Below are 24,295 nucleotides of genomic sequence, written 5' to 3' on the forward strand. Positions count from 1 at the left end.
GTCTGCGGATGGACGCCCGCTTCCTGGCATTACCATATCCAAATGGCCCCTAACTAAAATTATGACGAAATTCGTTGGCCTAATAAAAAGCATGATATTATTTCAGCCCAATTCTAGATATACAAACGGCCTCTTCTAATTGAAATTCGTCGGCCTCGAAAGGAGGCCTTACAAAGTTGTTGTACAGCGCCGGCCTGGTCCTTCGGCCTTTGCCTTGCGGCCGCCGACCTGCCTTTTGTTCTTCCGCTCGGCCGTTCTCCCGGCATACGCTCTCTCGTGTCCCGTGCCCGTCGAGTGCGCTGTGTGTCTACTCTCTGGTGGCGACGACTGGGGGCCGGGGGACCGCCGCCACCGCCGTACGCCAGGTGCCCAGGTCCCCATCTTCGGGCCTTTCGCCAGTTCGCCGGCAACGAGCATCCACCAGGTACCTCCACCCCTCCTCTTCCGTTCACGCTGTGCGAAACCGAGCGCCCAAACCCTAACGTATAAGGTATTTGTGTTCCGATCTGATCTTGACCTATTTACAAGTGTAGTATGCCTGCAAACTTCGATCTCCTCCGCGCCCCCCCCCCCCCCCCCCCCCCCTCCTGTAGCCAGGTTGTTCTCTCAACATATATAGCAGTAGAAATTCCTGTATTTTTTAGAAATCCGGAAGCTTGTCTGGTTGGTTCAGTGTTTCTTCTTCCTGCCTTTTTTATCGTTCAAGGAGTTGCAACAACTGTTCTACTCATTGTTGTTTTTCACCAACCAAACTCATTGCTGTTGTTGATTCTCACCAACCAATGTAGTTGCTGCTACTATCAATACTTCACTGTTAATTGTTAGTGGGTGCAATGTCATGCCCTTACTCTCTTGCATGCTAAGTGCATACTAGTAAGGGAATTGTGTGCTCTATTTTATCTGTTTGATTGTAACTTGGCCTTTTTGAAAATCCAACTCCTTCCACAATTTACAATAAACTTGTAATCATGTACACTGGTTTGAAGTGACTGTGTCACATAGTATAATAGTTTCGGCATTTAGGGAACCACATGTCTTGCCACTTTTCTGTTTCCTCTTTTTTATAACAGTTTTATATTATTCCATTTGCTGCGATAGTGCAATCAACCAAGATAACGTTTGTTATTTGTAGTTCTGGATCCAGATGTTAGTTGCAGATGTGCTCAGAGCTGGAGCGTACATCTCTAGGTTTTCTCGACATGCATGCAGAGTATACACTACTAGCGAAATGTATTGCGGTAGCATTTTGAATCTAAAGGCTTTTGAGTTCTGACAAAATGCAGCTTCTTGCCTGACTGTACTTTGTTGAGCAAGTTGCAGTAGGAACTTAATACATGTTTGTTCTATAGAAACTTTCAGACTTGTGAGGGTTTTGTCTGCTTCTTTTCGAAAGAAAAATAGTAGAGTTTTAGAAAACATATGCATACAGTTTCTTTTATTGAACTCTTAGAAGTACTTGAGCCATTGTATTTTAATTTATCTGCCTACAGTTGGTTGTATTGAACACTGGGACATCCTGGGGCCTTTGTTGTTCAATTATGATTTATTTCTGTATACTTTATTTTTTTAATGGTTAATCAAATTGCTAGCTTATATAATGCTCCCTCAAATTTAGGTTGCAAGATTTCCCAGCACCGCTTGCTCACCCATTTCTCAATTTAGAAAACCTCAGTTTCTGTACCGGAGCACCAAATCAAGACCATACCACTTTAGTCAGTCCCGACTGATGGCAATGGCTGCAGCTCCGGCCAATGGTGATTCACAGAATGGTCCTCAGAGGAACTATCAGGTTGTTGTTGCTGCCACTCGTGACATGGGCATTGGGAAGGATGGGGTCTTGCCATGGAAGCTTCTTGGTGATCTTAAATTCTTCAAAGAGCTTACATTAACTACATCTGATCCTGCCAAGAAGAATGCAGTTATAATGGGAAGGAAAACATGGGAGAGCATTCCTGTTAAGTCAAGGCCATTGCCTGGTCGTTTGAATGTCATACTTACTCGATCTGGTAGTTTTGATTTTGCAACAGTAGAGAATGTTGTTATATGTGGAAGTATGAAGTCTGCCTTAGAACTGCTAGCATCAACTCCATACTGCTTGTCAATTGAGAAAGTTTTTGTTGTAGGAGGTGGGCAGGTACTGAGGTGAGTTATTTACCTTTTTGAACAACATACTGTACATGTATTCTGTTGCTGCATGTAACTGTGTTGCAATGCTATTCACCCTTCTGCAATATTTTTATGTAGAGAGTATCTTAATGGACCTGCATGTGAGGCTATCCATCTAACTCACATTCAGTCGAGCATTGAGTGTGACACTTTCATTCCTCCAGTTGACTTCTCAGTGTTCCAGCCATGGTATTCATCTTTCCCAGTGGTAGAGAGCAACATCAGGCATTCTTTTATGACTTTTGTTCGTGTTAGAAAGTCAGTGGCAGAAACTCATGAGTCAAATGGCAAGGAATCAACTGAGGTTGATACCAAGAATGACAAATTTGAAATAGAGAATTTCTCTTTTCTCCCCAAGATGGTATATGACCGCCATGAGGAGTATCAATATCTCAATCTTGTTGAAGATATTATAAGGTCTGGTGCTCAGAAAAATGACAGGACAGGAACTGGAACACTGTCAAAATTTGGGTGTCAGGTATTTCGCCTTAACTTTGAATATTTAATTTGATCAACCAGGAAAAATAATTTGTCATTCATTTTCTTATTAGATGCGGTTCAGCTTAAGGAAAAATTTTCCTCTACTGACAACAAAGGTACGCAAGCATATATGTTGTAGTTTTCGGATTTAACAGTGAGTCAAAATTTGCAATAGGAATGTGCTGCAAATTGTTTAGTTTTTTTATGATATGTGAGAATAAACAAAGGCAAATCAGTGTTTACCAACTTGTATGTCTTTAATGCTTTGTGCTTGTTAATTTTCAAATGCATGTTTATTATTGTACTGTCCTTTTTTTCTTTTGTTACAGTATTTGCAATCAAGTCAATGCTGGTTTAATTTTCTTCTTTTATGACCCCCATACACTCTTTTCTTAATTCTCAGTTTTTGTTGAATCATCTACTAGTTTAGTAATTATTTATCTGAGATAGCTATACACTTATTGATATGTTATTAAGATAGACATATTGTGCGAGACCATGAGTACATTTTATCCTAGTTCATTGTGTTAATAAAGCTCTTGTGTGCTACATTTATTGTTATCTAGACACAGATATGTAGATCCAGTGCAACATTCTTTTCAAACATTCTACCACTCTGTAACTCTTTTTTTTATACGTACCTGCTTACCTGTAAAACATTCCCCTCAACATGTGAATAGAGAGCCGTAAGGCCACCATCTGTTAAACATCAAGAATCCAATCCAAAGTCCAAAAGAAAGTTTGAAGAACTATGTTTCCATATATTTAGCTGCCATTTCTTGACTAATGCAATAACATGTGCTCTTTAGCAGAGGGTATTTTGGCGTGGTGTTGTCGAAGAACTCCTTTGGTTCATCAGTGGCTCAACAAATGCAAAGGTGTGCAGGATTAAAATGGGTCTAGTGCTGTCTTTAGCCAATGTTTTGATTTATTGTAGGTACTTGCCTTAATCTGTATTCACAACTCACATGCCATGATGCGTAAAGACCATGCTGTGTTGATACCTGCTGTGAGGGGTCTTTAACCATGCTGTGTATTCACAACTCACATGCCTTAATCTTATCCATTGGACTTGAAACAGATTGCCCTCATTTTCTTTGAGGGGTTAGTTCCAACAATACTTGTACCCAGGTCATGTATCATTTCTGTTCGGTTCTATGCAAACCTTTTTAGGTTTTTTTTTGGGGCAGAAAGCAACTATTACTATTTACTTAGGTCCTTTACAAATGTCAGAATTCTTTACGTGCGTGCGTGTGGTCGCACACGCGTGCGGTTTAGGTGTTTTGTTTGGGGATTATTTTCCCTATGCACTCTCTTTTCTTCCTTAATGAAATGATGTGCAGCTATCCTGAGTGTTCGAGAAAAAAAAAATGTCAGAATTCTTCCCCAAATCTTGAGTGGATTAAACTATTTCTTGAAAGGTCCTGTTTTCTAAACACGCCCTTCAATTTGTAGGTTTTGCAAGAGAAGGGTATTCATATCTGGGATGGCAATGCTTCAAGAGAATATCTTGACAGGTATCTATCTATTGGATATAAACTGCAGATAAATTATACTCTATTCTTGATATCTAATCCACTTCGCCATCTTTTGTAGTGTTGGCTTGGCACACAGGGAGGAAGGTGATCTAGGTCCAGTTTATGGATTTCAATGGCGTCACTTTGGTGCTGAGTAAGCTTTCATACCTTTCCTCTCCTCTCCTCGTACAGTCTCTTTTCTCGTGTTCATGTTTTCTGATAAAGTTGACATATTTGACAGATACACTGACATGCATGCTGACTATACTGGAAAAGGTTTTGATCAGCTAATGGATGTGATTGACAAGATCAAGAATAATCCTGACGACCGCCGAATAATTTTGTCGGCATGGAATCCTTCAGATCTCAAGAAGATGGCTCTTCCTCCTTGCCACATGTTTGCACAAGTTAGTATTATTTGTCAGCTTGATTTAAGCTTAGAGTTAGCTATTGGCCTGTTTTGACTTGTCCATGATGTGCACCCTTGTACTAATCCATTGTAAGTTGAAAATTAATTTTTTTTCTTTTAAATTACAGTAGATTGGTGAACAGAAATTTGTTCCTTGATAATAATGTTTTTAACATTGCTTGCATCTTATTTTTGATAATTTTGTCAACTAACAACATTTGCATTCAACCTCACCTTCCAGTTTTATGTGGAAAATGGGGAGCTGTCCTGCCAGATGTATCAACGCTCTGCAGACATGGGGCTTGGTGTTCCATTCAACATTGCATCATATTCTCTTCTGACATACATGATCGCTCAAGTTTGTGGTAGGTTCTTATATGCCTTACTGTAATATTTCCACTTAGTGCAATGTTTATTGTGCACCTTAATACAAACCTTATTGGTTGTACTGTATATCAGTGTTCTAGTTTAGACTAGTTTCATTTGGAACCATTTATTCCGCACTTTGATTTTCTTTTTTACGTGTAGCAACAAATCTTCCATGTTTGTCATACCACACACACAAGTCTTGGGGCTATATTCTAGATATTTTTGTAACAAGTTGTGAATAGTTTGTTTGCTGCAAGGATTTGTGATGCCATTTTGTATGTTGTCCCTTCGTTTCTTTCGATGTTTCTTGTATCTAACTGATAGAAGCTAGTAGTCTGTTTTTCAACTCTAACCCTTTGTGTCTTAACTTTAACCCTTTGTGTCTTAATCTTGCAAGATCTTTCTCCTGGAGATTTTGTCCATGTTATAGGGGATGCTCATGTCTATAGAACTCATGTTCGAGCTCTGGAGGAGCAAATTCAGAAGATGCCTAAACCATTTCCAGTGAGCCACTCCTAATAGAACTATTTTATCAAAAATATGAAATCTGCATATATAAACTAATGCTTTGATGTTTATTTTTGTTTACTTTCTGTGACCATGCACCTTCTAAGTTCTATGTGGGGCCTTATGTGCAGATATTGAAGATAAATCCTTCAAAAAAGGATATAGATTCTTTCATGGCATCAGACTTCAAGCTGATTGGCTATGATCCTCACCAGAAGATAGAGATGAAAATGGCAGTGTAATGGTAATATATTTTCTGTCATTTCTCCTGGTGGATTGTCATTATCTTTGGACATTACAAGTTTACTTGCTCGCTGGCACAAAACAGAGTTGTAGTGCTGGCTGTTAGAATGCATTTTGCTGAGATTAACCTTATCTGTCAGTCACAATGATGCTTCATGTTGTCACACTGCTCTTATTGCCCCTGATATCATCAGTCTTGTACTAGGACCATGCACTTGTCGTTTCATCGATTTGCCACTGCAGAGTCTGGAACTAAATGCATATAGGCACTAATTTTTTTTGTTATAGTTGCCTTCACGTTTGGCTCTTTTAATTTTTACAGGTGGCTTAGCTGGAGCCCCAGCCTTTAGACTCGGTGGGTGAAATCAGTCGGACTGTTACTACATAAAAATTAACCGGACATCGCACTAGCTTGTTTTTGGTGATGGCGCTGAATGTTCTGTGGGAGACGTTTCTCCCCTTATTAGTCGCGCGATTCGTGTACTCTGGTCGCTTAAACGAACTCTACAAAACCGGCTCCCTTTTATCTGGAGCGAGTTGATGACTCAACTGCGAGTGAGAGATTATCTGGGCATACCCTGTTGCAAGGGCCTACTGGTGTGTGTGCCCCCGTGAGGCTGTGACGTTTGCGCCACTGCCTTCGTGAGAATCAGTGTAACCGAAATTGCTGTGTACCTGGCAGAAGAACTCCGTACTGTTTGGTATCTGGTTGCCTTAATTCGTGCCCTGATTATTTCAGCTTCCGGTTTGTACGCAAGATAACGACTTGATGGTAGGTTTTTAAGGTTCATTCTGCTGCGTTTTTCTTGTACTGTGCTGCTGGGGGGGCAGAAAGTCTAGAGCTGTGCATGACGAAGACGTGAGTTCGAGCGCTTGCACTTGCAGCGACTGGTGTACGATTTGGAGCCGTGCTGGTGCAGCTCGTTAGCATTACTCCTAATCTTAAGTAATCCTGCAACTGTGCAGTCAGTTGAGCTCGAAGATGCTGAAAGAGTAGGATGATGCGGCCCCAGCAAGTCTGTAGAGCTGACCTCGCTGTTTCACTGGTTTTCTTTTTCTTGATGAGTCAAGTTTGATCAGGCTTGGATTCCAGGTTCCTCTTGGCGGTAGCCATGAGCCTAGGGCTAGGGATGAAAACGGTACGGATATTTTCCGACCGTATTCGAAACCGAATCCGTTTATAGGGGTTGAGATCTGTCCGTATCTGAGTCCGGATATCCAACATCCGATACCATATCCGTATCCGAATACTCAAATCGCATATTTATGATGTCGATATCCAATCGTATCCTATCCGACATAGTTGACACTATCCGTATTCGAATCCAAATCCGGACATAAATATGAAAACAAATGTAATATCAGTGATATCCGTCCGTATCCGATCCGTTTTCATCCCTACATGAGCCTTTCCATCGCTCCTAGCACTTGGCTTCCTGTGGAGATTCGGAGCTTGTATAGCAATCAGCAAATCAAAGTTGGGTTCCTTGTCTTCTCCACATGTGCAGCGAATATGACTTTTGCCCGGCCAAGTGGCCAAGTCAGTACCATGGATGGCTTGGGGGGATGGATGATGGGGATGGAGCACGCACGGCCGTTGGTTGCCAAGGGCTGCCCCCGCCGAGCCTTGTTGGAGTTGGAGTTGGAGTTGAGGACACGAGCTTTGTTGGGTTGGGCGCCTCCGATGCGCGCCGAGCGGCAGCTGGCCCTTGGACTTATCGACCGGCCAAGCCTGGAGCTGGAGGAGCCCAGGAGGCAGGATCTGTGTTCTGTGCTGTGTGCGACGGTTGGTCCAAGAGCCGTAGTAGGATTTACATATAATTAAACAAGAATATATATATAATAATAATAATATATACAAAAGGTTCTTCTAGACAGGAGGAGGGGCAGGCTCGGCTGACTGGCTGAGGGGCCCTCAGGCGTAAAACAATTGCTCCGTGGATTTGTTGTAAAAAGAAAAAAAAAATTGCTCCGTGGAGAGCCCGCCCCTTCCCTTTGGCCGCCTCGATGAGTCCGCCCGTGAGGCAGCCACCACAGCAGGCGGCTGCGGCGAAATAACGGAAGAGAGTGAGGTGGAGGTGGCCCTTTGCAGGAAGCACCTCAAGTCCCTTCGAAATTTTGCTTCTCATTATATTTTTTTTTATCCGTGGCTTGTGCGCCTACATGCGTAGGCTACTTTGTTTGCTTGCAGGTAGGACTTGTTTTGTTCATAAATGACTGGAGTCCTAACAGATTTTATAAAGCCTGTATATTTTAAAAGATTTGTGACATATTGTAATCAAATCCTACAACAATGATTTTGTAAGTTAAAATCATATAAACTCGGATGAATTTGTTCACACCAGCAAAGATGTACAGCGGGAATACATGTTATAACAAGTGAATATTTTCAATCCACTAAATCATTTAAAAGTTAATGTATATACCAATCCTAAAGAGTGAAACCATATGACAGAATAAACAGATAAAACTCAATATAGGACCGAGGCTTAGAAAGATTTTCGTTACGATTATTAATATATCCTATTGATGTTTATAGGATCAAATGGAACTTTTAAGTAGGATCAGATACTATGCACAATTGCATAATAATCAATTTTGGCTCGGTAGGATTGTATTCATAACACTTATGATCTATCGAACACTTAAAACATTGGTATAAAGAAACCGATATGTGGGGCATGGTGCATCTTGCTCAGATTCTACTACCCTTATCAAAATAGTTAAGGTGTGGGCACCTTGCTATTGCATTGCGTCAGAATCTATTATCTCTAGCAAAAAAGGATCTTTTTATCTAACACCTATAATGTTATATCACTGTAAGTGTTTGTCCTGCGATCTTAGGCAAAGTGAAGTATGTTGATATTGATGTGTTTTTAGTAGATGAATAGAAGAGACACAACCATTAATTTTATTACAACAAATATGGCATCTCGAAAAAAATGCCTTACCTTTCCGTACCAATATTTGTTAGGCCGCGTTTAGTTCCAAACCCAAATTCCCAAAAAGTGCTATAGTAGCCGTCACATCGAATCTTGCGATACGTGCAGGAGCATTAAATGTAGACGAAAAAAACTAATTGCACAGTTTTGTTAGAAATCGCGAGACGAACGTTTTGAGCCTAATTAGTCCATGATTGAACACTAATTGCCAAATAAAAACGAAAGTGCTACAGTACACACAAATTCCAAAATTCGGCCAACTAAACACGGGCTTAGTGTGTCACGACCTTGTGTGTTAACATGGATGCAAGATATTGGTTGCTACTAACATATGAACAAAGCTTACCTTTGATTGCACCCAAAACCTTGTTCTTCACGCCCTTTAATCATGCACATGTTAACCATAATTTTTTTAATTTCTGTCGTGGAATAGTTGGAAGTCATAGATGTTTCAACTGTCCTGCTCATTGCTCAACCAACGTGTAAGAAAAAGGAGAGGAAGCAAAATCTAATCTACTCCTAAAACCCATTCGTAAAGAGGACAATTTCTACAATAACCCCAAACCCCAGGACCCCATCCAAAACCCCGGGCAATATTTCTATCCCCTACACCCCTCTCCCCACCTTCATCTCCGTTCCCCAATCTCTCTCCTCGGCCACATCCCATCTCCGCTCCTCCTCCATCACCTCACCGCCGCCAGCGCCCAAACCCTACCCACCGATGGCCTCCCCGGCGCCGGCGTCCCCTGCGGCCGCCGCGGCCCACGCTCCTCCACCGCGCATCGGGCTCGCGGGCCTCGCCACCATGGGCCAGAACCTGGCTCTCAACATCGCCGAGAAGGGGTTCCCGATCTCCGTCTACAACCGCACCGCCGCCAAGGTGGACTCTACGCTCTCCCGCGCGCGGGACGAGGGCGCGCTGCCGGTGCTGGGCCACCGCGACCCGCGCGGGTTCGTGCTCTCGCTCGCCCGCCCGCGCACCGTCGTGCTCCTCGTCCAGGCGGGCCCCGCCGTCGACGCCACGATCCAGGCCCTCTCCCCCTACCTCGAGCCCGGCGACGCCATCGTCGACGGCGGCAACGAGTGGTACCAAAACACGGAGCGCCGCATCGAGGAGGCCGCGGCGCGCGGGATCCTGTACCTCGGGATGGGCGTGTCCGGCGGCGAGGAGGGCGCGCGGAACGGGCCCTCGCTCATGCCCGGCGGCCACGTCGACTGCCTACAACAACATCAGGGACATCCTCGAGAAGGCCGCGGCGCAGACGGAAGACGGGGCGTGCGTCACCTTCGTTGGGCCCGGTGGTGCCTGGCAACTTCGTTAAGATGGTGCACAACGGGATCGAGTATGGCGATATGCAGCTCATCGCTGAGGCATACGATGTGCTCCGCAGAGTTGGGGGCCTGTCCAACTCGGAGATTGCCGGTGTGTTTGCGGAATGGAACAAGGGCGAGCTCGAGAGCTTCTTGGTTGAGATCACCGCGGATATATTCACCGTGGCTGACCCATTGGATGGGAGCGGCGGGGCCCTGGTTGACAAGATTCTAGACAAGACTGGGATGAAGGGGACTGGGAAATGGACGGTGCAGCAGGCCGCAGAGCTTGCAGTGGCAGCACCCACAATTGCCGCATCACTGGATGGGAGGTACTTGTCAGGGTTGAAGGATGAACGGGTTGCGGCTGCTGGGGTGCTCGAGGAAGAGGGGATGCCAGCAGGGCTGTTGGAGACGATTAATGTTGATAAGAAGGTGCTGGTGGATAGGGTCAGGCAAGCACTTTACGCCTCGAAGATTTGCAGCTATGCACAGGGCATGAATCTGCTGCGAGCCAAGAGTGTGGAGAAGGGTTGGAACCTTAACCTTGCAGAGCTTGCCAGGATTTGGAAGGGCGGATGCATTATCCGTGCGAGGTTTCTTGATAGGATCAAGAGGGCGTATGACAGAAATCCTGAGCTTGCCAATTTGATTGTTGACAGAGAGTTTGCAAGGGAGATGGTGCAGCGGCAGAATGCGTGGAGGTGGGTTGTGGCACGGGCGGTGGAGGCTGGCATTAGCACACCAGGAATGACTGCTAGCCTTTCGTACTTTGATACCTACAGATCAAGTCGATTGCCTGCAAACCTGATCCAAGCACAGAGGGATCTGTTTGGTGCACACACCTATGAGCGCATTGACCGTCCAGGTTCATTCCACACAGAATGGAACAAGCTGGCGAGGAGAAGCAATGGTGCAGCCATTTGAGGAATTGGTTGGTATTAGCAGTGCTGTTTGCTGCTCTGGGTGATTTCTCTTTGTGGGTTCTCTTTCATTTTACTATTGTTGTCTTTATGCTTCTAGATCCAAGTTGTGTACTTTGAATAATGCTGTACTGTATGGTTGGCAACTGAAGAACATTGTGTAGCTTCAGTTTTACTGTGATCTAGGTACACCCAGTTTGATACTCTTAACTTTGGTATGCAATCGCTATGATGCCTCTCAAATCCCAATGTTGTGTCTTTAAAGAGTTATCTGAAATGTGTTGAAATTGCTACTAAGAGTAGTGAGTTTTGCATCATTTATCTGAAATGTGTTGAAATTGCTACTAAGGGTAGTGAGTTTTGCATCATAACCTCTCAAATCAATGGTGTCTTTGAAGAATGGTATGCCATGTGTAGAAATAATAACTACTACAGTTGTCAGGTCGTAGTGCCCCAGTATTGAAGGTAACTCATGAGTCATATATGTCCCTTAAAAAAAGAATCTTATGTTGATAAACCTAGATGCCTGGGGATCTCTACCTATAAGCCAATGATCCTGGCCTGTTTGTTTAAGCGGCTTTAGTGAAAAAGTTATAATTTGATGCTCGTAGTTTACTGTGCCAGCTATGCTAATCAGAAATAATTTTCTGAAATATGCATAATAGTACCCACTCTTTGCCAGAAAATAAAGATGCTTCCATTTAATATTTTCATACAACTAAGCTGGTACTTGAAGTGGCTGTGTAATTTCTATGACATCTAATTTGTGAAGTTATAAATTATAATGTCTACTCCTTAAATTTGCACACCGAACCTTTATTTTATTCATTTTGGTTGGTTAGTATGGATAATCAAATTAGTTTTATTTTGTGTTCGGTATAATTGGCTATAAATATAATATTCTTATATGCATGATTATTTACTTGTTTATTTGTAGGCAGACTTGTGTCAAATACTCAAGTCAGATACATGTGCTGTTAGTGAGTTTAACATGTTTGCTAGGGCAGGATCAGCGATAAAGAGCTATCTAGATCTAGATATTCCCAATTGAGTTCATGTCATGTTTGACCCGTGAAGTTATTATCAGTTGCAGGTTTTTTTTAATGACTTAAACTACTATATGACTCTGCTGCAGCTAAATGGTCAACTCTAAATGCATTGTAGCGAAATCATATTCATCTTCTTTGTTGTAATTTGTACTTCCTCTGTTCCAAATTAGAAGTAGCTTTGACTTTTTTTGGTACATAGATTTTTCTATGTATCTAGACATACATTATATCTAGACACGTAGCAAAATGGATGTACCAAAAAAGTCAAAGCGACTTATAATTTGGAATGGAGGGAGTAGATTATGATTCTATTTCTATGCTAACAATGATTTGTTGATTTTATCAGGCTATTATACCAATCAAGTTTTAATAATTGTGACACATATGTGGTAGGGATGCTGTGCTGTTAATAACATATGGAAATGAATTGCTAGCTCATTGCATTTTTGAAGAGCAAAACACTTACGATATGGGGATGATAGGTGTGGTGCAACCATCTAGTGGTAGAATTTCTGGGACCATATCATTGTCTGTAAGAATTGGTACTGGCATTTAGACTATTTCTTTACACATAACTGCACAACTTTGTCAAATCGATTGAGATGCGGATGTTTGAGCATGGTTTGCTCAATGAAGGCTGTGGCAATTACTAGTAATTTTGCCTTGTGTTAAATTCTGAAAATTAACTGTCACACTACTGAACCTATCATGTAAAACCTGCTTGAAGCCTTGAACCATTTCTTATGTAGATTACTCTGTCATGGTTTTGTCACTTTAGTATTCCTCAGAATTTTCTGAGGCCCTACCATCTGTTAACTTCAAGGGGTTCACTCATTTGCCATTTAATGCAGCAGAACATTTGGTATTTTTCATTTGTTAATAACTTAGTGTTTATCTAAATTTTCATGTGATGGCTGATCTTGAATAGAGTAAGAGCTGATTATTATGTTGATTATATTCAGATGAACTTCTACAGCTAGGTCAATTTTGAGGATCAAAACTGTCCATTCTGTAAATTGAGGTTACTCTGTTGGGCCAATGGGCCACCATTCCAGACAGGTCCAAATTGGGCCAATGGGCCTTTAAACTCTACATTTATGAATTATGACAAGTTACTCTGTTTGTTGAGCTGTGGTTCAGTCATATAAATGTCATTAGATGCATTATGCAAGGAACATTGTCAGTTCATTCAGCCATATAATTTTAATTCTGATCACAATTGAGAACTTGTGATGATCAGCAAATGTTGTGACCAAATCTTTTTAGTATTTAACCTTCCTGAGTGTTATGTACTGTTTCCTACAACTAATGTAGACTAACCAAGTACATTAGCTATAATTTCCATATTTAACAAGAGTTTCTGATATTGGTTTTTATTTGTGGTGGTCAACTAATGTACACCAACCAAATGATTGTGATTCATTCTTCCGTGATGCTATATCAAGTTTTGTTGTTCATTAATGAAATAACAACAAATGTATGTATTTGGCAACTTGCATTTCAGAGTGAACATGGTAGTGTTAACTGTCTTGCACATACAATTTCATTGATCGAACACTGTCTTGCACATACAAGTTTCATTGATCGAACACTGTCTTGCACATAAAGTTTCATTGATCCTCCCTCCCTCCCTCCCTCGATGTGTGAAAAGATCCCTATATCTCTGCCTATGGAGTTTGTTGCTCGATTAAGAATATAATCTTGATCATATTCTGGAGCTGGATTTGAGGGTTCCTGTATATCTTCCAGTTTAGCAGTTGAAAAGCTGCCATGCTATGATTATAATTGAATAACTGCATACGTAGGTCTATGTTTCATTGGGGATAATGTGCCAAGGTCACATCATTTTGTATCGAATTTCTGCAGGAAGGTTAATATTTAGTTATTAGTCCCTAGTAGCTTTTTTCCCGTGATGTTTAACTGTTGCTTCGATAGTTCTGCATTCTTTATAGGTATTATCAGTTATCACCTTTCTGCTCTCATCTATACTTGTACTGCTACTGAAAAGATCTCCCATGCGCAGCAAACTTATACTATGCCTAATCTAATATGATGTTTTTTATGAGATTCCATTGAGGTATTACATCTGCTCTGACTATTTTAGATCTATTTTTTTTTCTCGAATACGCAGGAGAGTTGCTTATCATTATATTAAAGAAGGATAAAAGGGTAAAGAATCCCAGTTACACCAACATCCACATACCGAAAGGATCAAAATATTAGATACGCGCCTTTTTATTTTAGATTTGATAAAAATGTTAAAGCTGTATATGTTCTGTCTTTTTCTAAAATTTGGTTGCATTTCAGGTGATAATTGAATAACTGTTAATTGATACTTTCTAGTAAATTCTGCTGCCCAAATCACGTATTGCTTCCCTCGGTAAAGTAAGTTTAATGTTTGATATAGTTAATTTACAAATAGCTTGAAATAAAAAATAATGAACTTAAATGTTAATATGTGTTTTTTTCATCTTATGGTCGCCCATGATTGGTTTGTGATACACAGAAAGCTGATTATACCCTGATCTATTTGAACTGAAACACAAAGCACAGATACAGTTCTGAGTATAGCCGTGAGAGTTTAATGTAGTTTATTTATAGAAGCACTGCTATAAGAAAACATTTGTTGTCAACTACTGTGATTCAATCATAGAGGTGTGATAACTTTCTTTATTTTGTTATTTGTATGACACAGCGAATGTTGGGTGAAGTAAAAAATTGTCATCGATTGGTTGGCCTAAGATAGATATGCAAGATAGTGGTGATGGTTACATCAGAATATCAAGTCACTCTTGGTTGCCTGCATGTTAACAGCTAATAGACAAATTCTAATATACTTGTTATTGGTGATTTGCATTTTTTATTAACCAAAAATTACGTTTGCACAATATATTGGTGCGATTCACTTCTGGATCACAATTAGTGGAGGCGCTAGTTCCCTGCCCACTTCTGGGTATTTGCCATGGTGCCATTCCTAAGCTGTAGGCTGAGACCTAGGGTCATCTGCTTGTGCCTGTGCGTGTAGTGTTGGTTTAGAGGGCTGGGAAAAGTGATAGGCATATGTGCGGTAGTAATAGCAATGCATCATATTAGGTTTTCCCCATTCCGGACCAGATTTAATGCTCTCTTGATGCATAAGCTTCATTTAAAAGGCTTTTACAATTTTTTTTATTTAGGTAAGGATTTATCACTATGAATAGTAAATATGTGTGGTTCTTACTGGAGCATTTAGTAGTGAAGCTGAGGGCTCCAAGACATGATTTGATGCTGGTTTGGAGCTTTGCTCTTCATTTGCCTCTAAAACTCTGCTTTTGAAACATTCCGATCTGGTATAAGAACTATTTGAAACTCTGGTTTTACAATTTATAAGCATGGTCTTGTTATCCTTCTTTTGCCAAAAGGAGTGCATAAATTCGTTTTATTAGTAATAAAAATTACAAATACCGCTTAATTAATTTGGAAATTATTGTCTTAGAAATATGTAACATTGTTTGTTGATTGGGTCCCTAGAGCTATGTTGTATCAGGTTGAGATCAGGAGATCATCAAATTTTCAGCATAGTGTTTTCTTTCTTTCTTTTTTTGTTTCTTACACTTATTCTCCATCAAGATTGATGGCTTTTTGTTGACTGTGCTTTCTCTCTTTGAACAATTCTCTAAATACTAATCCTGAGCCAAAAGCGGGCTAACGGATAGGGCCACGTCGCCCATTAACGCTCTGGCCGTCTGATCTGGCGAAGAAGCAATACTGTCCGTCCGATTGCGGATCGGTTCGGGCGTCGCCCGCTTCGTCCATCCGGTAACTCGCGAAGATTCTCGGCCCGTCGTGCTCTGGCCTCCGAGAATGGAAGAGGGGGTGGCAACGCAGGCGAGGCGACGCGGATATGACCCATCGGCAAGGCGACGGGGCGCGGGGCGGCCGCCGGCCCCCAATGCCTGCGCACGCAACGCCGGTGAAGGGTCGAGATGGCGGACTAGAGGGGGGGTGAATAGTCTTTTCTAAAACTTAATCGCGTCGGCTAACCGATACAAATGCGGAATTAAAACTACCGGTCTAGCCAAGACTATACCCCACTATATATGTTCACTAGCACCTTGCAAAGATAACAATTATGCAACAAAGGTGCCGGGCTAGTTAGAGCTCTCCTAACCAATTCTAGAAGCAAGGTCACACAAACGTATGCCACTAGTACTTTAAGCAACAAGGGAGCTCCAACACTTGCTAGTAAGCAAAAGCACAAAGCTAACTAAGCTCACTAGCAATGCTCAATAACAAGACAACCAATGCCTAATTAGAGAGCGCAAATACTTAGCTACACAAACTAAGCAATGTGACTAACAAGGTTACACAAACCAAATTAGCCACGCACGGGAGCTACTTCTATGCTACACAAGCAAGAAGGTAATTAGCAAGCTACACAAGCTATCTAATTACAAGAGCAACTACACAAGCTTAATATGTATAAAAGTAATTGCAAGCTTGTGTAATGGGGATGCAAACCAACGGAAAGAACAAGGTTGACACGATGATTTTTCTCCCGAGGTTCACGTAGTCCCCGTTGTGTCGACCGCTCACTTGGTGGTTCGGTGGCTAATTAGCATCACTCGCTAAGCCCGCACGTCGGGCGCCGTAAGAACCTATCCCTTGAGTGAGGATAGCTCAATGACACGCTTTACTAGAGTTGCTCTTTGCGGCTCCCGCGGGGCGAGCACAATGCCCCTCACAAGCACTTCTCCGAAGCGCCGCACAAGCTTCTTGCGCGCTTCGACGGAGACCACCACCAAGCCGTCTAGGAGGTGGCAACCTCTAAGAGTAACAAGCACCACCGGCTTGCAACTCGATCACCTAGTGCCACTCGATGCAACCTCACGATGCAATCGCACTAGAATCGCTCACTCACATAATCGGATGATCGCTATCAAGTATGTGTGAGATGGAGGGCTCCTAAGCACTCTCAAGCATGGACACAAAGTCCCCCAAGGTGCTCAGCACCAGCCATGGCCGAGGGCCACTTCTATTTATAGCCCCAAGGGCTAAACTAGCCGTTACCCCTTCACTGGGCAACGGTCGGGCCGACCGGACGCTCCGGTCGTGTTGACCGGACGCTGGACCTCAGCGTCCGGTCGCCCGCAGACGACCACGTGTCCCGATTCCAACGGTCACTTGACCTGACTGGACGCAGCAGCTTCAACTAACCGAACGCTGAACCCCCAGCGTCCGGTCGTTTCCAGTAAGGTACTGACCTCGACCTGACGTGTTCGGTCACACTTGATCGGACGCAGCCAGCGTCCGGTCACACTCCAGCTTCTGCGTCATCGTACGTCAGCCTGACCGGACGTAGCCTGCCAGCGTCCGGTGCATTCAGATCCAGCGTCCGGTCAGTTGACCGACGCCAGCATCTTCGCGATCAACTCGTTTTTACTTCTAACTTCTTCACCCTTGCTCCAATGTGCTAACCACCAAGAATTTGCATCCACCAAGTGTACACCACCATGTGTAAGTGTGTTAGCATTTTCACAATTATTTTCCAAAGGATGTTAGCCACTCAACTTGCCACGCCACTCAATCCTAGCGACAATGCAAAGTTAGATCACTCGAGTGGCACTAGATGACCAATATGCAAACAAGTTTGCCCCTCTTGATAGTATGGCCATCTATCCTAAACCCGGTCATAAACTTCTCTACACACCTATGACCGGTGAAATGAAATGCCCTAGGTTATACCTTTGCCTTGCGCATTCCATTCCATCTCCTTCAATGTCGATGCAACACATGCACCAACACGATCAACAATGATATGATCCACTTCATATCATCACATGATCATATTGGTTCATCGATCTTGACTTTACTTGCTCTTCACCATTGCCATCGTCCATCGGCGCCAAGTCTTGCTCAAGCTTCACCGCCACGCGGTCCATCACTCCAAAGCCTTCGACTTGCCCTTCACGCTTGCAACCGGTCCATCAAGCCAAGTCTTGTCTTGATCTTCTCCACCTTGATCACATGACTCAATGTCATGTCTCATGTGCATTTAAGCTCCTTCATCATCACATGTGTGAGCTTTGCAACATTTCCAAGCCATTTTCACCTTCATGGCATATGTTGCTCACACACATGTACCTATGGACTAATCACCTGTGTATCTCACATAAACACAATTAGTTCACCTAGGTTGTCACTCAATTACCAAAACCAAACAAGGACCTTTCAGCCGGGCAGAGTGCCGGACGCCGATTGGCCAAGAGACAGGCTTAGGCCATCAGATCGATGCCGGACGACGGGCAGGGTGCTCGGTCCTTCTCCTCTGCCATGGTTGCTACTCCGTGAGTCCCTGCTCCACCCCCCTCCCTCCTCTTCCTGATCCCTTCCCTCCTTGCTCTGCTCTTACAGCCCGTTGCCATTCCGGGCAGATGGAGTTCTGGATCAGCGTGCTGCTCACCAGCCTCGGCTACCTCCGCGGTGTCCTCTACACCGCGACTGACGACGACTATGTCTACGTCGCCTGACCAATGGACGGATGTCCGTGGTGCTCTGGTCCGTGCCTCTGCTACCTCCGTCCGCTGTACCGTGTGCATCTCTGTGTTGGGTTAGTGGAATCCGTCCTGTGTCCATCTGTAAACTGTAAATTTGTGTATCCCAATCTGACAATCTGGACTAATTCATTCGATAAAAATCTGGTGTTGTGGGATATGTGCAGTTAATTGGGGTTACTTTGCTACCACGTTCAGTTTTGCTTGTGGATGAAACTGCAGATGGTTATTAATCCCCTGCATTTTCCCTCATTGCCAGTTGAAATCAATTCGAGACAGCTTATTGCTTTGTATGTCAATCCATCCTGGCGGTGACTCGCTTGTAGTGAGCAATCAAGTACCATGCCACTAGAATTGAAAATAGCTACCTCGTACCAACACAAAACAGCCATGAGCTAAAAAGCAATCAATAAAGTAATTCAGATTCGAATAGAGCGTCAGAGCCTCTGTTAGCCATATTAGCTAGTGGTGTCAATTTGGAGCTGTTCTTACAAGCTCATTGGTCGGTGGTAAATATTGTCTAGTAATGTCTAGGAAGTAAGTTCTAACTCTAAAAAAGAGCAACAAGCTTTATTTGTTTTCTTTGCCGTGTTTTAGGAGCATCAGATGGTCAGGGGTTCCTCCATCGGGGGCGATTCTGTACTGGGAAATACACAACGTGAGAAGATGAATCCACGACAAAGTGCTAGGGTGTAAGGTCTGACAACTGGGAAATGGAAGGTCTGCCCTCAATCTCTTTACATGATATATTCTCAATTGGTGCTCAGTATTGCTTGCCACGATACACTTCTGCTAAATATGAAAGTAAATTCACCCAATTGTATAAGAATCCTTTTGTATCCTGCACTTGCTTTTGCTTCGCCTGTGTAGTATAAATTTTAAAATTTTTCCTATCTGCTTCAACTCACAGCCTGAAACTCAGTAATGTCTTAGAGCTGACACACATCCATCCATAATACCTGGATTGAATTTATTTTTCTTCAAGAGTATATATGAGATGTTTAATGTCATGTCTTGTGAACTTCATGGGATCCATAAATTAACTGAAGCTCTTGCCTAAATTTTACATGATTCAATAATGTGATGATCTCTTGCCTCTCTGTTTCTGAGTCCTTAAGGACGATTGTTAGTGGCCTAAATTTCTTGAGGCACAAATCATATTTACCTTCTCTTCTTCATCTATAATATTGAACAAGACCTCATCACTGGTTGACCAAAGGGTAGGTAAAGAACACACAAGGAACAAATTGTTGTTGTTTGCCATCTCCTTTGTGGGAACTGAACAGCAGAAGCACCCAACTTTTCCCACAAATCTTCACAGGAGCACTTCGACGGATAGGCTCGATGCTTCAGCCCACATTATGATCGCTTCAGATCTTGACCAGACCATGGTGCCTAAACCTTTTTGCTTATGATCTATACAAATTCAAGAGCTAACTCATACTGTGTTCGATATGGTCGATCAGAAGATATACCCCCAAGGAAGAACGTCTCAGCAATTCTGTTAGATGAAAATCGGCAATTATTTGTCTGCAAAAGGACCAAAGATATTCATACATGGTCCACCTTATAATACTATTTTCTCTATAATCTTTTGAGGACCTTCCTTTTTGCGACACTGGAAAGAGATGTTTGTTTGTTTTGTGGGAGTGATAGCATTTATTTTAGCAAAGGCAAGAAATGGATAAAACAAGCAAAAAAATACCCAGAAGTTCTAGGATGACATGTATCTGAAAGAAGTTGAGAACGATAATATAATATCTATTTTCAATCTGAGGGAGTATTTTACTAATAAAAATGTACATATACTCATGGTATGCATTGTGGCCTTTCAATATTGAAGTAATGCTTCCCTAACGTAGGGTCATTTAAGTACCAACCTGGAGAAGTGAGAGCCATTGGAATGATAGCTGAAGGATCAGGCATTACCCCAATGTTCCAAGTAATGACGCATGGTCCAAAGTTCTTTATGCTGTAAAGCTTAGATATTTCTTTTAGCTTTTACTACTCTCAGCAGTTCCTTCACTTTTTTGCTTCATACTGCAAGTGGAAGCAGAGCTCGAGCTCAGGCAATGATGGCTTGTGAATCGTGATCAGTAGTCTGCAACTATAATATCGGCAGGTTGTAGTGGAGAGTCACTACCATGCTGCTTAATAGTGTTTCGAGATTTTAGCTAAAGTAAAACTGATTTTATACATGCGACTTGGTCATAGGCATATATACAATACAATATATAAGAATACCATATTCCTATTTGTGCAATTTGGAGTTGAAGCGTAACCTTTTTCGTTGAAGTAGATAGACCATGCCATCATGCTATGCTTGCTATTATACGATTTATGATGTCACTGACTCGTAACACCTTAGATTCTCAAATACTTATCATGAGCACCAACAAGTAGTGATAGGTGACATTGAGCCACATTGTATTGTATTAGACATCATTAAAACCAGATTCACAATAATGGCAGCACTCCATGTAAGCCGCGTGGCGACGCCGCGCGTTGCTTTCTAGTGATGTGTGATTCTCCTGCATGGTAGATAATTTGCCTTTTCAGTATAGTAATGGTTAGTCAACATTGTTGTTGGAAATACTTGATCAGCATGAGCTATGTCACCAAGAACCGATGTAACCATTGTTTCAAGCACATCTTTCCATATGCATTCAACTCTATGGTGTGTCTGCACTCAAAATATTATGGCTTGTTTTAGCTGTGGTAGACGTACATCAGGATACAGTTTCATTCATCGACCTTCATACAAGATACCGTGAAACAGGATTCCCAAACTCTTGCGGTACACAGAGGTAGGTTTGTGTGAAAAACTTTGAGAGTACTTACACTTAATCCATCCGGTTACACATATGTCACATCACTACGTAGAAAAATGTTTTTAGGGGCGACGGGTAACCCTATGTAGGGGCGGTTTTGCCAGCCGCCCCTATGAAAGGACGGCTACAAATCACTAATTTGTAGGGGCAGTTCTCAGACCGCCCCTATTTGTAAGGGCGGCTGGATATTGAGCCGTCCCTACAAATCAATTTCCAAAAATCACGAAAAAGGGGCAAAAAAAAATAGCAAATTTTTTTAATCCGAAGAGGACCCCACCGGTAGCCACACACACCCTCACTCTACGGGTGTAGCATTTTTTCATGATTTTTGCACACTTTGCGCCGGCCGGGTTTCGAACCCGCGATCTCTCGCTCGCGCGTAAACTCCTCTACCACTGCACCTCATGATTACTTGTGTCTACGTTCCATTTTGGTTCCCCACATATTATACAAAACTGAGCATAAATTGATTATTTGAGGCCCTAAACTAATTCAAATGAAAAAGTTGTCAACTACAAAGTTTTATAACTTTTCGAGATCTACAACTTTTATTTTGGTAGTTTCTCCATCCGAGGTCGTTTACAAAATTTAAATTTTAAATTTGAGAAATTCAAACGTAGTTTTCCATGACAAGATGATTTCAAATCAAAAAGTTATCAACTACAAAGTTTCATAACTTTTTGAGATCTACAAATTTTATTTTTGCTGTTTGTCCATCCAAGGTCATTTAAAAAATTCAAATTTTAATTTTTTTGAAATTCAAATGTAGTTTTCCTTGACAAGATGATTTCAAATTAAAAGGTTGTCAACTACATAGTTTCATAACTTTCCGAGATCTACAACTTCTATTTTGATCATTTATTCATCCGACATAGTGGTAGTAACATTGTTCACAAATGGTACATATCCCTCTTATTGTTTATGAAACTATAAAAGAGAGATGTAAATTTTGTGAACAATGTTATTACCACTTTATCGAATGAAGAAATGATCAAAATAAAACTTATAGATCTTGATAAGTTCTGCAACTTCTATGTTCATGATTTTTTCATCTGAAATCAAATAGTGTTCCAAAATAACGTTTGAAGTTGTTATTTTTTGAAATTCAAAATTCAAATAGATAAAACACGGTCACATGAAAAGATGGATAAAATAATAGTGGTAAGAACACAATAAATTGATAGGGCATGATTTTAGAAATTTTTAGAAAAAAAATCATCAAATTTAAAGTTAGTACAAGGAAGAAAGACTAGTTACAAGTTTTAGCCAGAGATTAAAAAGAGAAATCAGAATTCTTCAACAATTTTAAATTTTAATTTCAAACAGTATTTTCAAGTAGTAAATGATCTCAACTGAAAAAGTTGTCAACTACAAAGTTTCATAACTTTTCGAGATCTACAACTTTCATTTTGATTGCTGCTCACTGTCGGACTGATATTCTTGTTTATGCAGTGATTTGGAATTTTTTGTAGTGCAATTTATAGGTAGATCATAAAAACATTGTATTCCATGGTAGATTGATTTTTTGGTATAATTTTGCTTGTTCTTTCACTGGATTCTTCTGATGTTTATTCTTACAACATGATGTAGTGGTGGAAGAGCAAACCACAGTTGCTGGACCTTTCTATTAGTGGAAGTGAATCTGATCAGGACCTTTAAGATAAAGAGAATTGGAAACCATTAGTTGAGTAGGTGCGTGTGAATAAAGAGCTAGCACACATTATGAGTCCATGACCCACTTCAAGTCTAAGAAGCTTTCTTTTTATTAGGTTCATAGACCATACTTGTGATTAATTTACATTTGTGCAAAAGAGAAGGAACTTTTTCCCATCAGAGCAGAGAGGAACGACGGAAGAGTCATTGAGGCTTGTACTGATTTGCTGCGTTGTACGATGATTATTGACCAATGTTCCTTTTTACCTTCAAATGATTCGTCAAGCAAGCGTGTGCATATACTTTTTGATGTTCCCCATTATCTCTAATGATTTCTGGAGCTGCATGAGCAATCAACCTCGAGTCCTCAACTTTACTGTAAGGCATTATGCACCACCAAAAAGAAGTTATAGGGGCACCTATATGCTTTGCCTACAGATTCTTTTATGTGAACTTCCAAGATTTTTTCTAAGGGAGGTTACTGTTTTTCTAAATATCCACTTGCTTAGGATCTGCTTATTTTTTATCTACTAGCTGCAGTTTCTACAGGAAATACTTCCTTTGTAATATCTGATCTTGATTGTAATAAAGTTTAAATCACTAAGTTAGAGGATCCATTTGATGCTTTATGACTCTCTAGTCTTTAGCACCCTTTATTTTCCTGCAAAACGCATCATGCATAATTGATTCAATATAGATGGAACTTGTAAAATCATTCCTTCCTACTTTAGAACATTATGGTTGAGTTGAAATAGTAGACTAGTAGCAGTATTTGACAAGATGCTCATGCCTTGCACTATTAGTGTCACACAGGAACTCATAGGTCACATCAGCCCCGAAGAAGTTTCATCAGCATGAAACACAAATAGCCAATGTACGACCAGATGAATTCTGGTGCTAGATGAAAAATGCTTGGCCACGAAACCTCATAGGAGATTTGAAATGTTTATATTTTAGGGGAGGTGAATTGCAGAAGCAGAACAAAGAAGCTTGCATCTTGATATTTTTAACATAACTGAACTACCAATCATATCCATGTTTAACTAGATCTTTTTAGCTGTCATCATAGAGATCATACCACATGTTTCTATGTTGCTATCTGTTCAAACAATGATGCACAATTGATTTTCTTCAAAGAGGAAAGAAAGAGAAACCAAACTTTCTTGCAAGAAAATAATCCATATTGGTGACAAATTACTCACAGATAATGATTGTTTTTTTACCATTAAACTAACTTGTAAACAACACCTGGGAAGTCATGATGCAACTCGTAATGGGCTAATGGTCCTGGCCAAAAACCGCATGGTGCACAGTGATGGTTGTAGCAGGTTAGCAACTCAGCTATGTGATTCAAAGTTAACA

At 41.5% G+C, this 24,295-nt stretch overlaps 2 protein-coding genes and 1 long non-coding RNA gene across 4 annotated transcripts; all 3 read left to right on the forward strand.

Annotated features, from left to right (window-relative positions):
• The first annotated feature begins 219 nt into the window (after positions 1 to 219).
• Positions 220 to 6,409, forward strand: LOC136484999 (bifunctional dihydrofolate reductase-thymidylate synthase). 2 transcript variants are annotated; one of them, XM_066481951.1, is made up of 12 exons: positions 220 to 424; positions 1,616 to 2,142; positions 2,245 to 2,644; positions 2,718 to 2,762; positions 3,456 to 3,524; positions 4,102 to 4,163; positions 4,243 to 4,317; positions 4,405 to 4,570; positions 4,814 to 4,937; positions 5,339 to 5,445; positions 5,580 to 5,692; positions 6,014 to 6,409. In XM_066481951.1, exons 2-11 carry the CDS (start codon positions 1,727 to 1,729, stop codon positions 5,688 to 5,690), a joined length of 1,575 nt encoding a protein of 524 aa, XP_066338048.1. In that variant the 5' UTR covers positions 220 to 424; positions 1,616 to 1,726; the 3' UTR covers positions 5,691 to 5,692; positions 6,014 to 6,409. The 2 variants fall into 2 exon arrangements, with proteins under 2 accessions (XP_066338048.1, XP_066338049.1); XM_066481952.1 differs by having other exon boundaries at positions 263 to 424; positions 3,459 to 3,524.
• A 2,845-nt stretch (positions 6,410 to 9,254) lies between these two features.
• Positions 9,255 to 11,116, forward strand: LOC136485000 (6-phosphogluconate dehydrogenase, decarboxylating 2, chloroplastic-like). Its single transcript, XM_066481953.1, is given in 3 exon segments — positions 9,255 to 9,849; positions 9,851 to 9,940; positions 9,942 to 11,116. Coding segments are annotated over 3 exon segments (1,515 nt in total). The 5' UTR covers positions 9,255 to 9,354; the 3' UTR covers positions 10,872 to 11,116.
• Positions 11,117 to 18,481: 7,365 nt separating this feature from the next.
• On the forward strand, positions 18,482 to 20,935 carry LOC136485001 (uncharacterized). Its single transcript, XR_010766292.1, has 3 exons — positions 18,482 to 18,505; positions 19,047 to 19,169; positions 20,312 to 20,935. It is a non-coding gene; the product is annotated as an uncharacterized lncRNA (long non-coding RNA).
• The last annotated feature ends 3,360 nt before the right edge of the window (positions 20,936 to 24,295 follow it).

Source organism: Miscanthus floridulus, chromosome 10 (assembly GCF_019320115.1).
Source record: "Miscanthus floridulus cultivar M001 chromosome 10, ASM1932011v1, whole genome shotgun sequence".
In the NCBI taxonomy this organism is placed as follows: domain Eukaryota; kingdom Viridiplantae; phylum Streptophyta; class Magnoliopsida; order Poales; family Poaceae; genus Miscanthus; species Miscanthus floridulus.

What these genes read in the sequence shown, in the direction of transcription:
- LOC136484999 (XM_066481951.1), top strand. Translation starts at nt 1,727, where the DNA reads ATGGCAATGGCTGCAGCTCCGGCCAATGGTGATTCACAGAATGGTCCT. An exon ending in GGAGGTGGGCAGGTACTGAG is followed by an intron (nt 2,143 to 2,244) that starts GTGAGTTATTTA and finishes ATTTTTATGTAG; the next exon opens with AGAGTATCTTAATGGACCTG. An exon ending in TGTCAAAATTTGGGTGTCAG is followed by an intron (nt 2,645 to 2,717) that starts GTATTTCGCCTT and finishes TTTTCTTATTAG; the next exon opens with ATGCGGTTCAGCTTAAGGAA.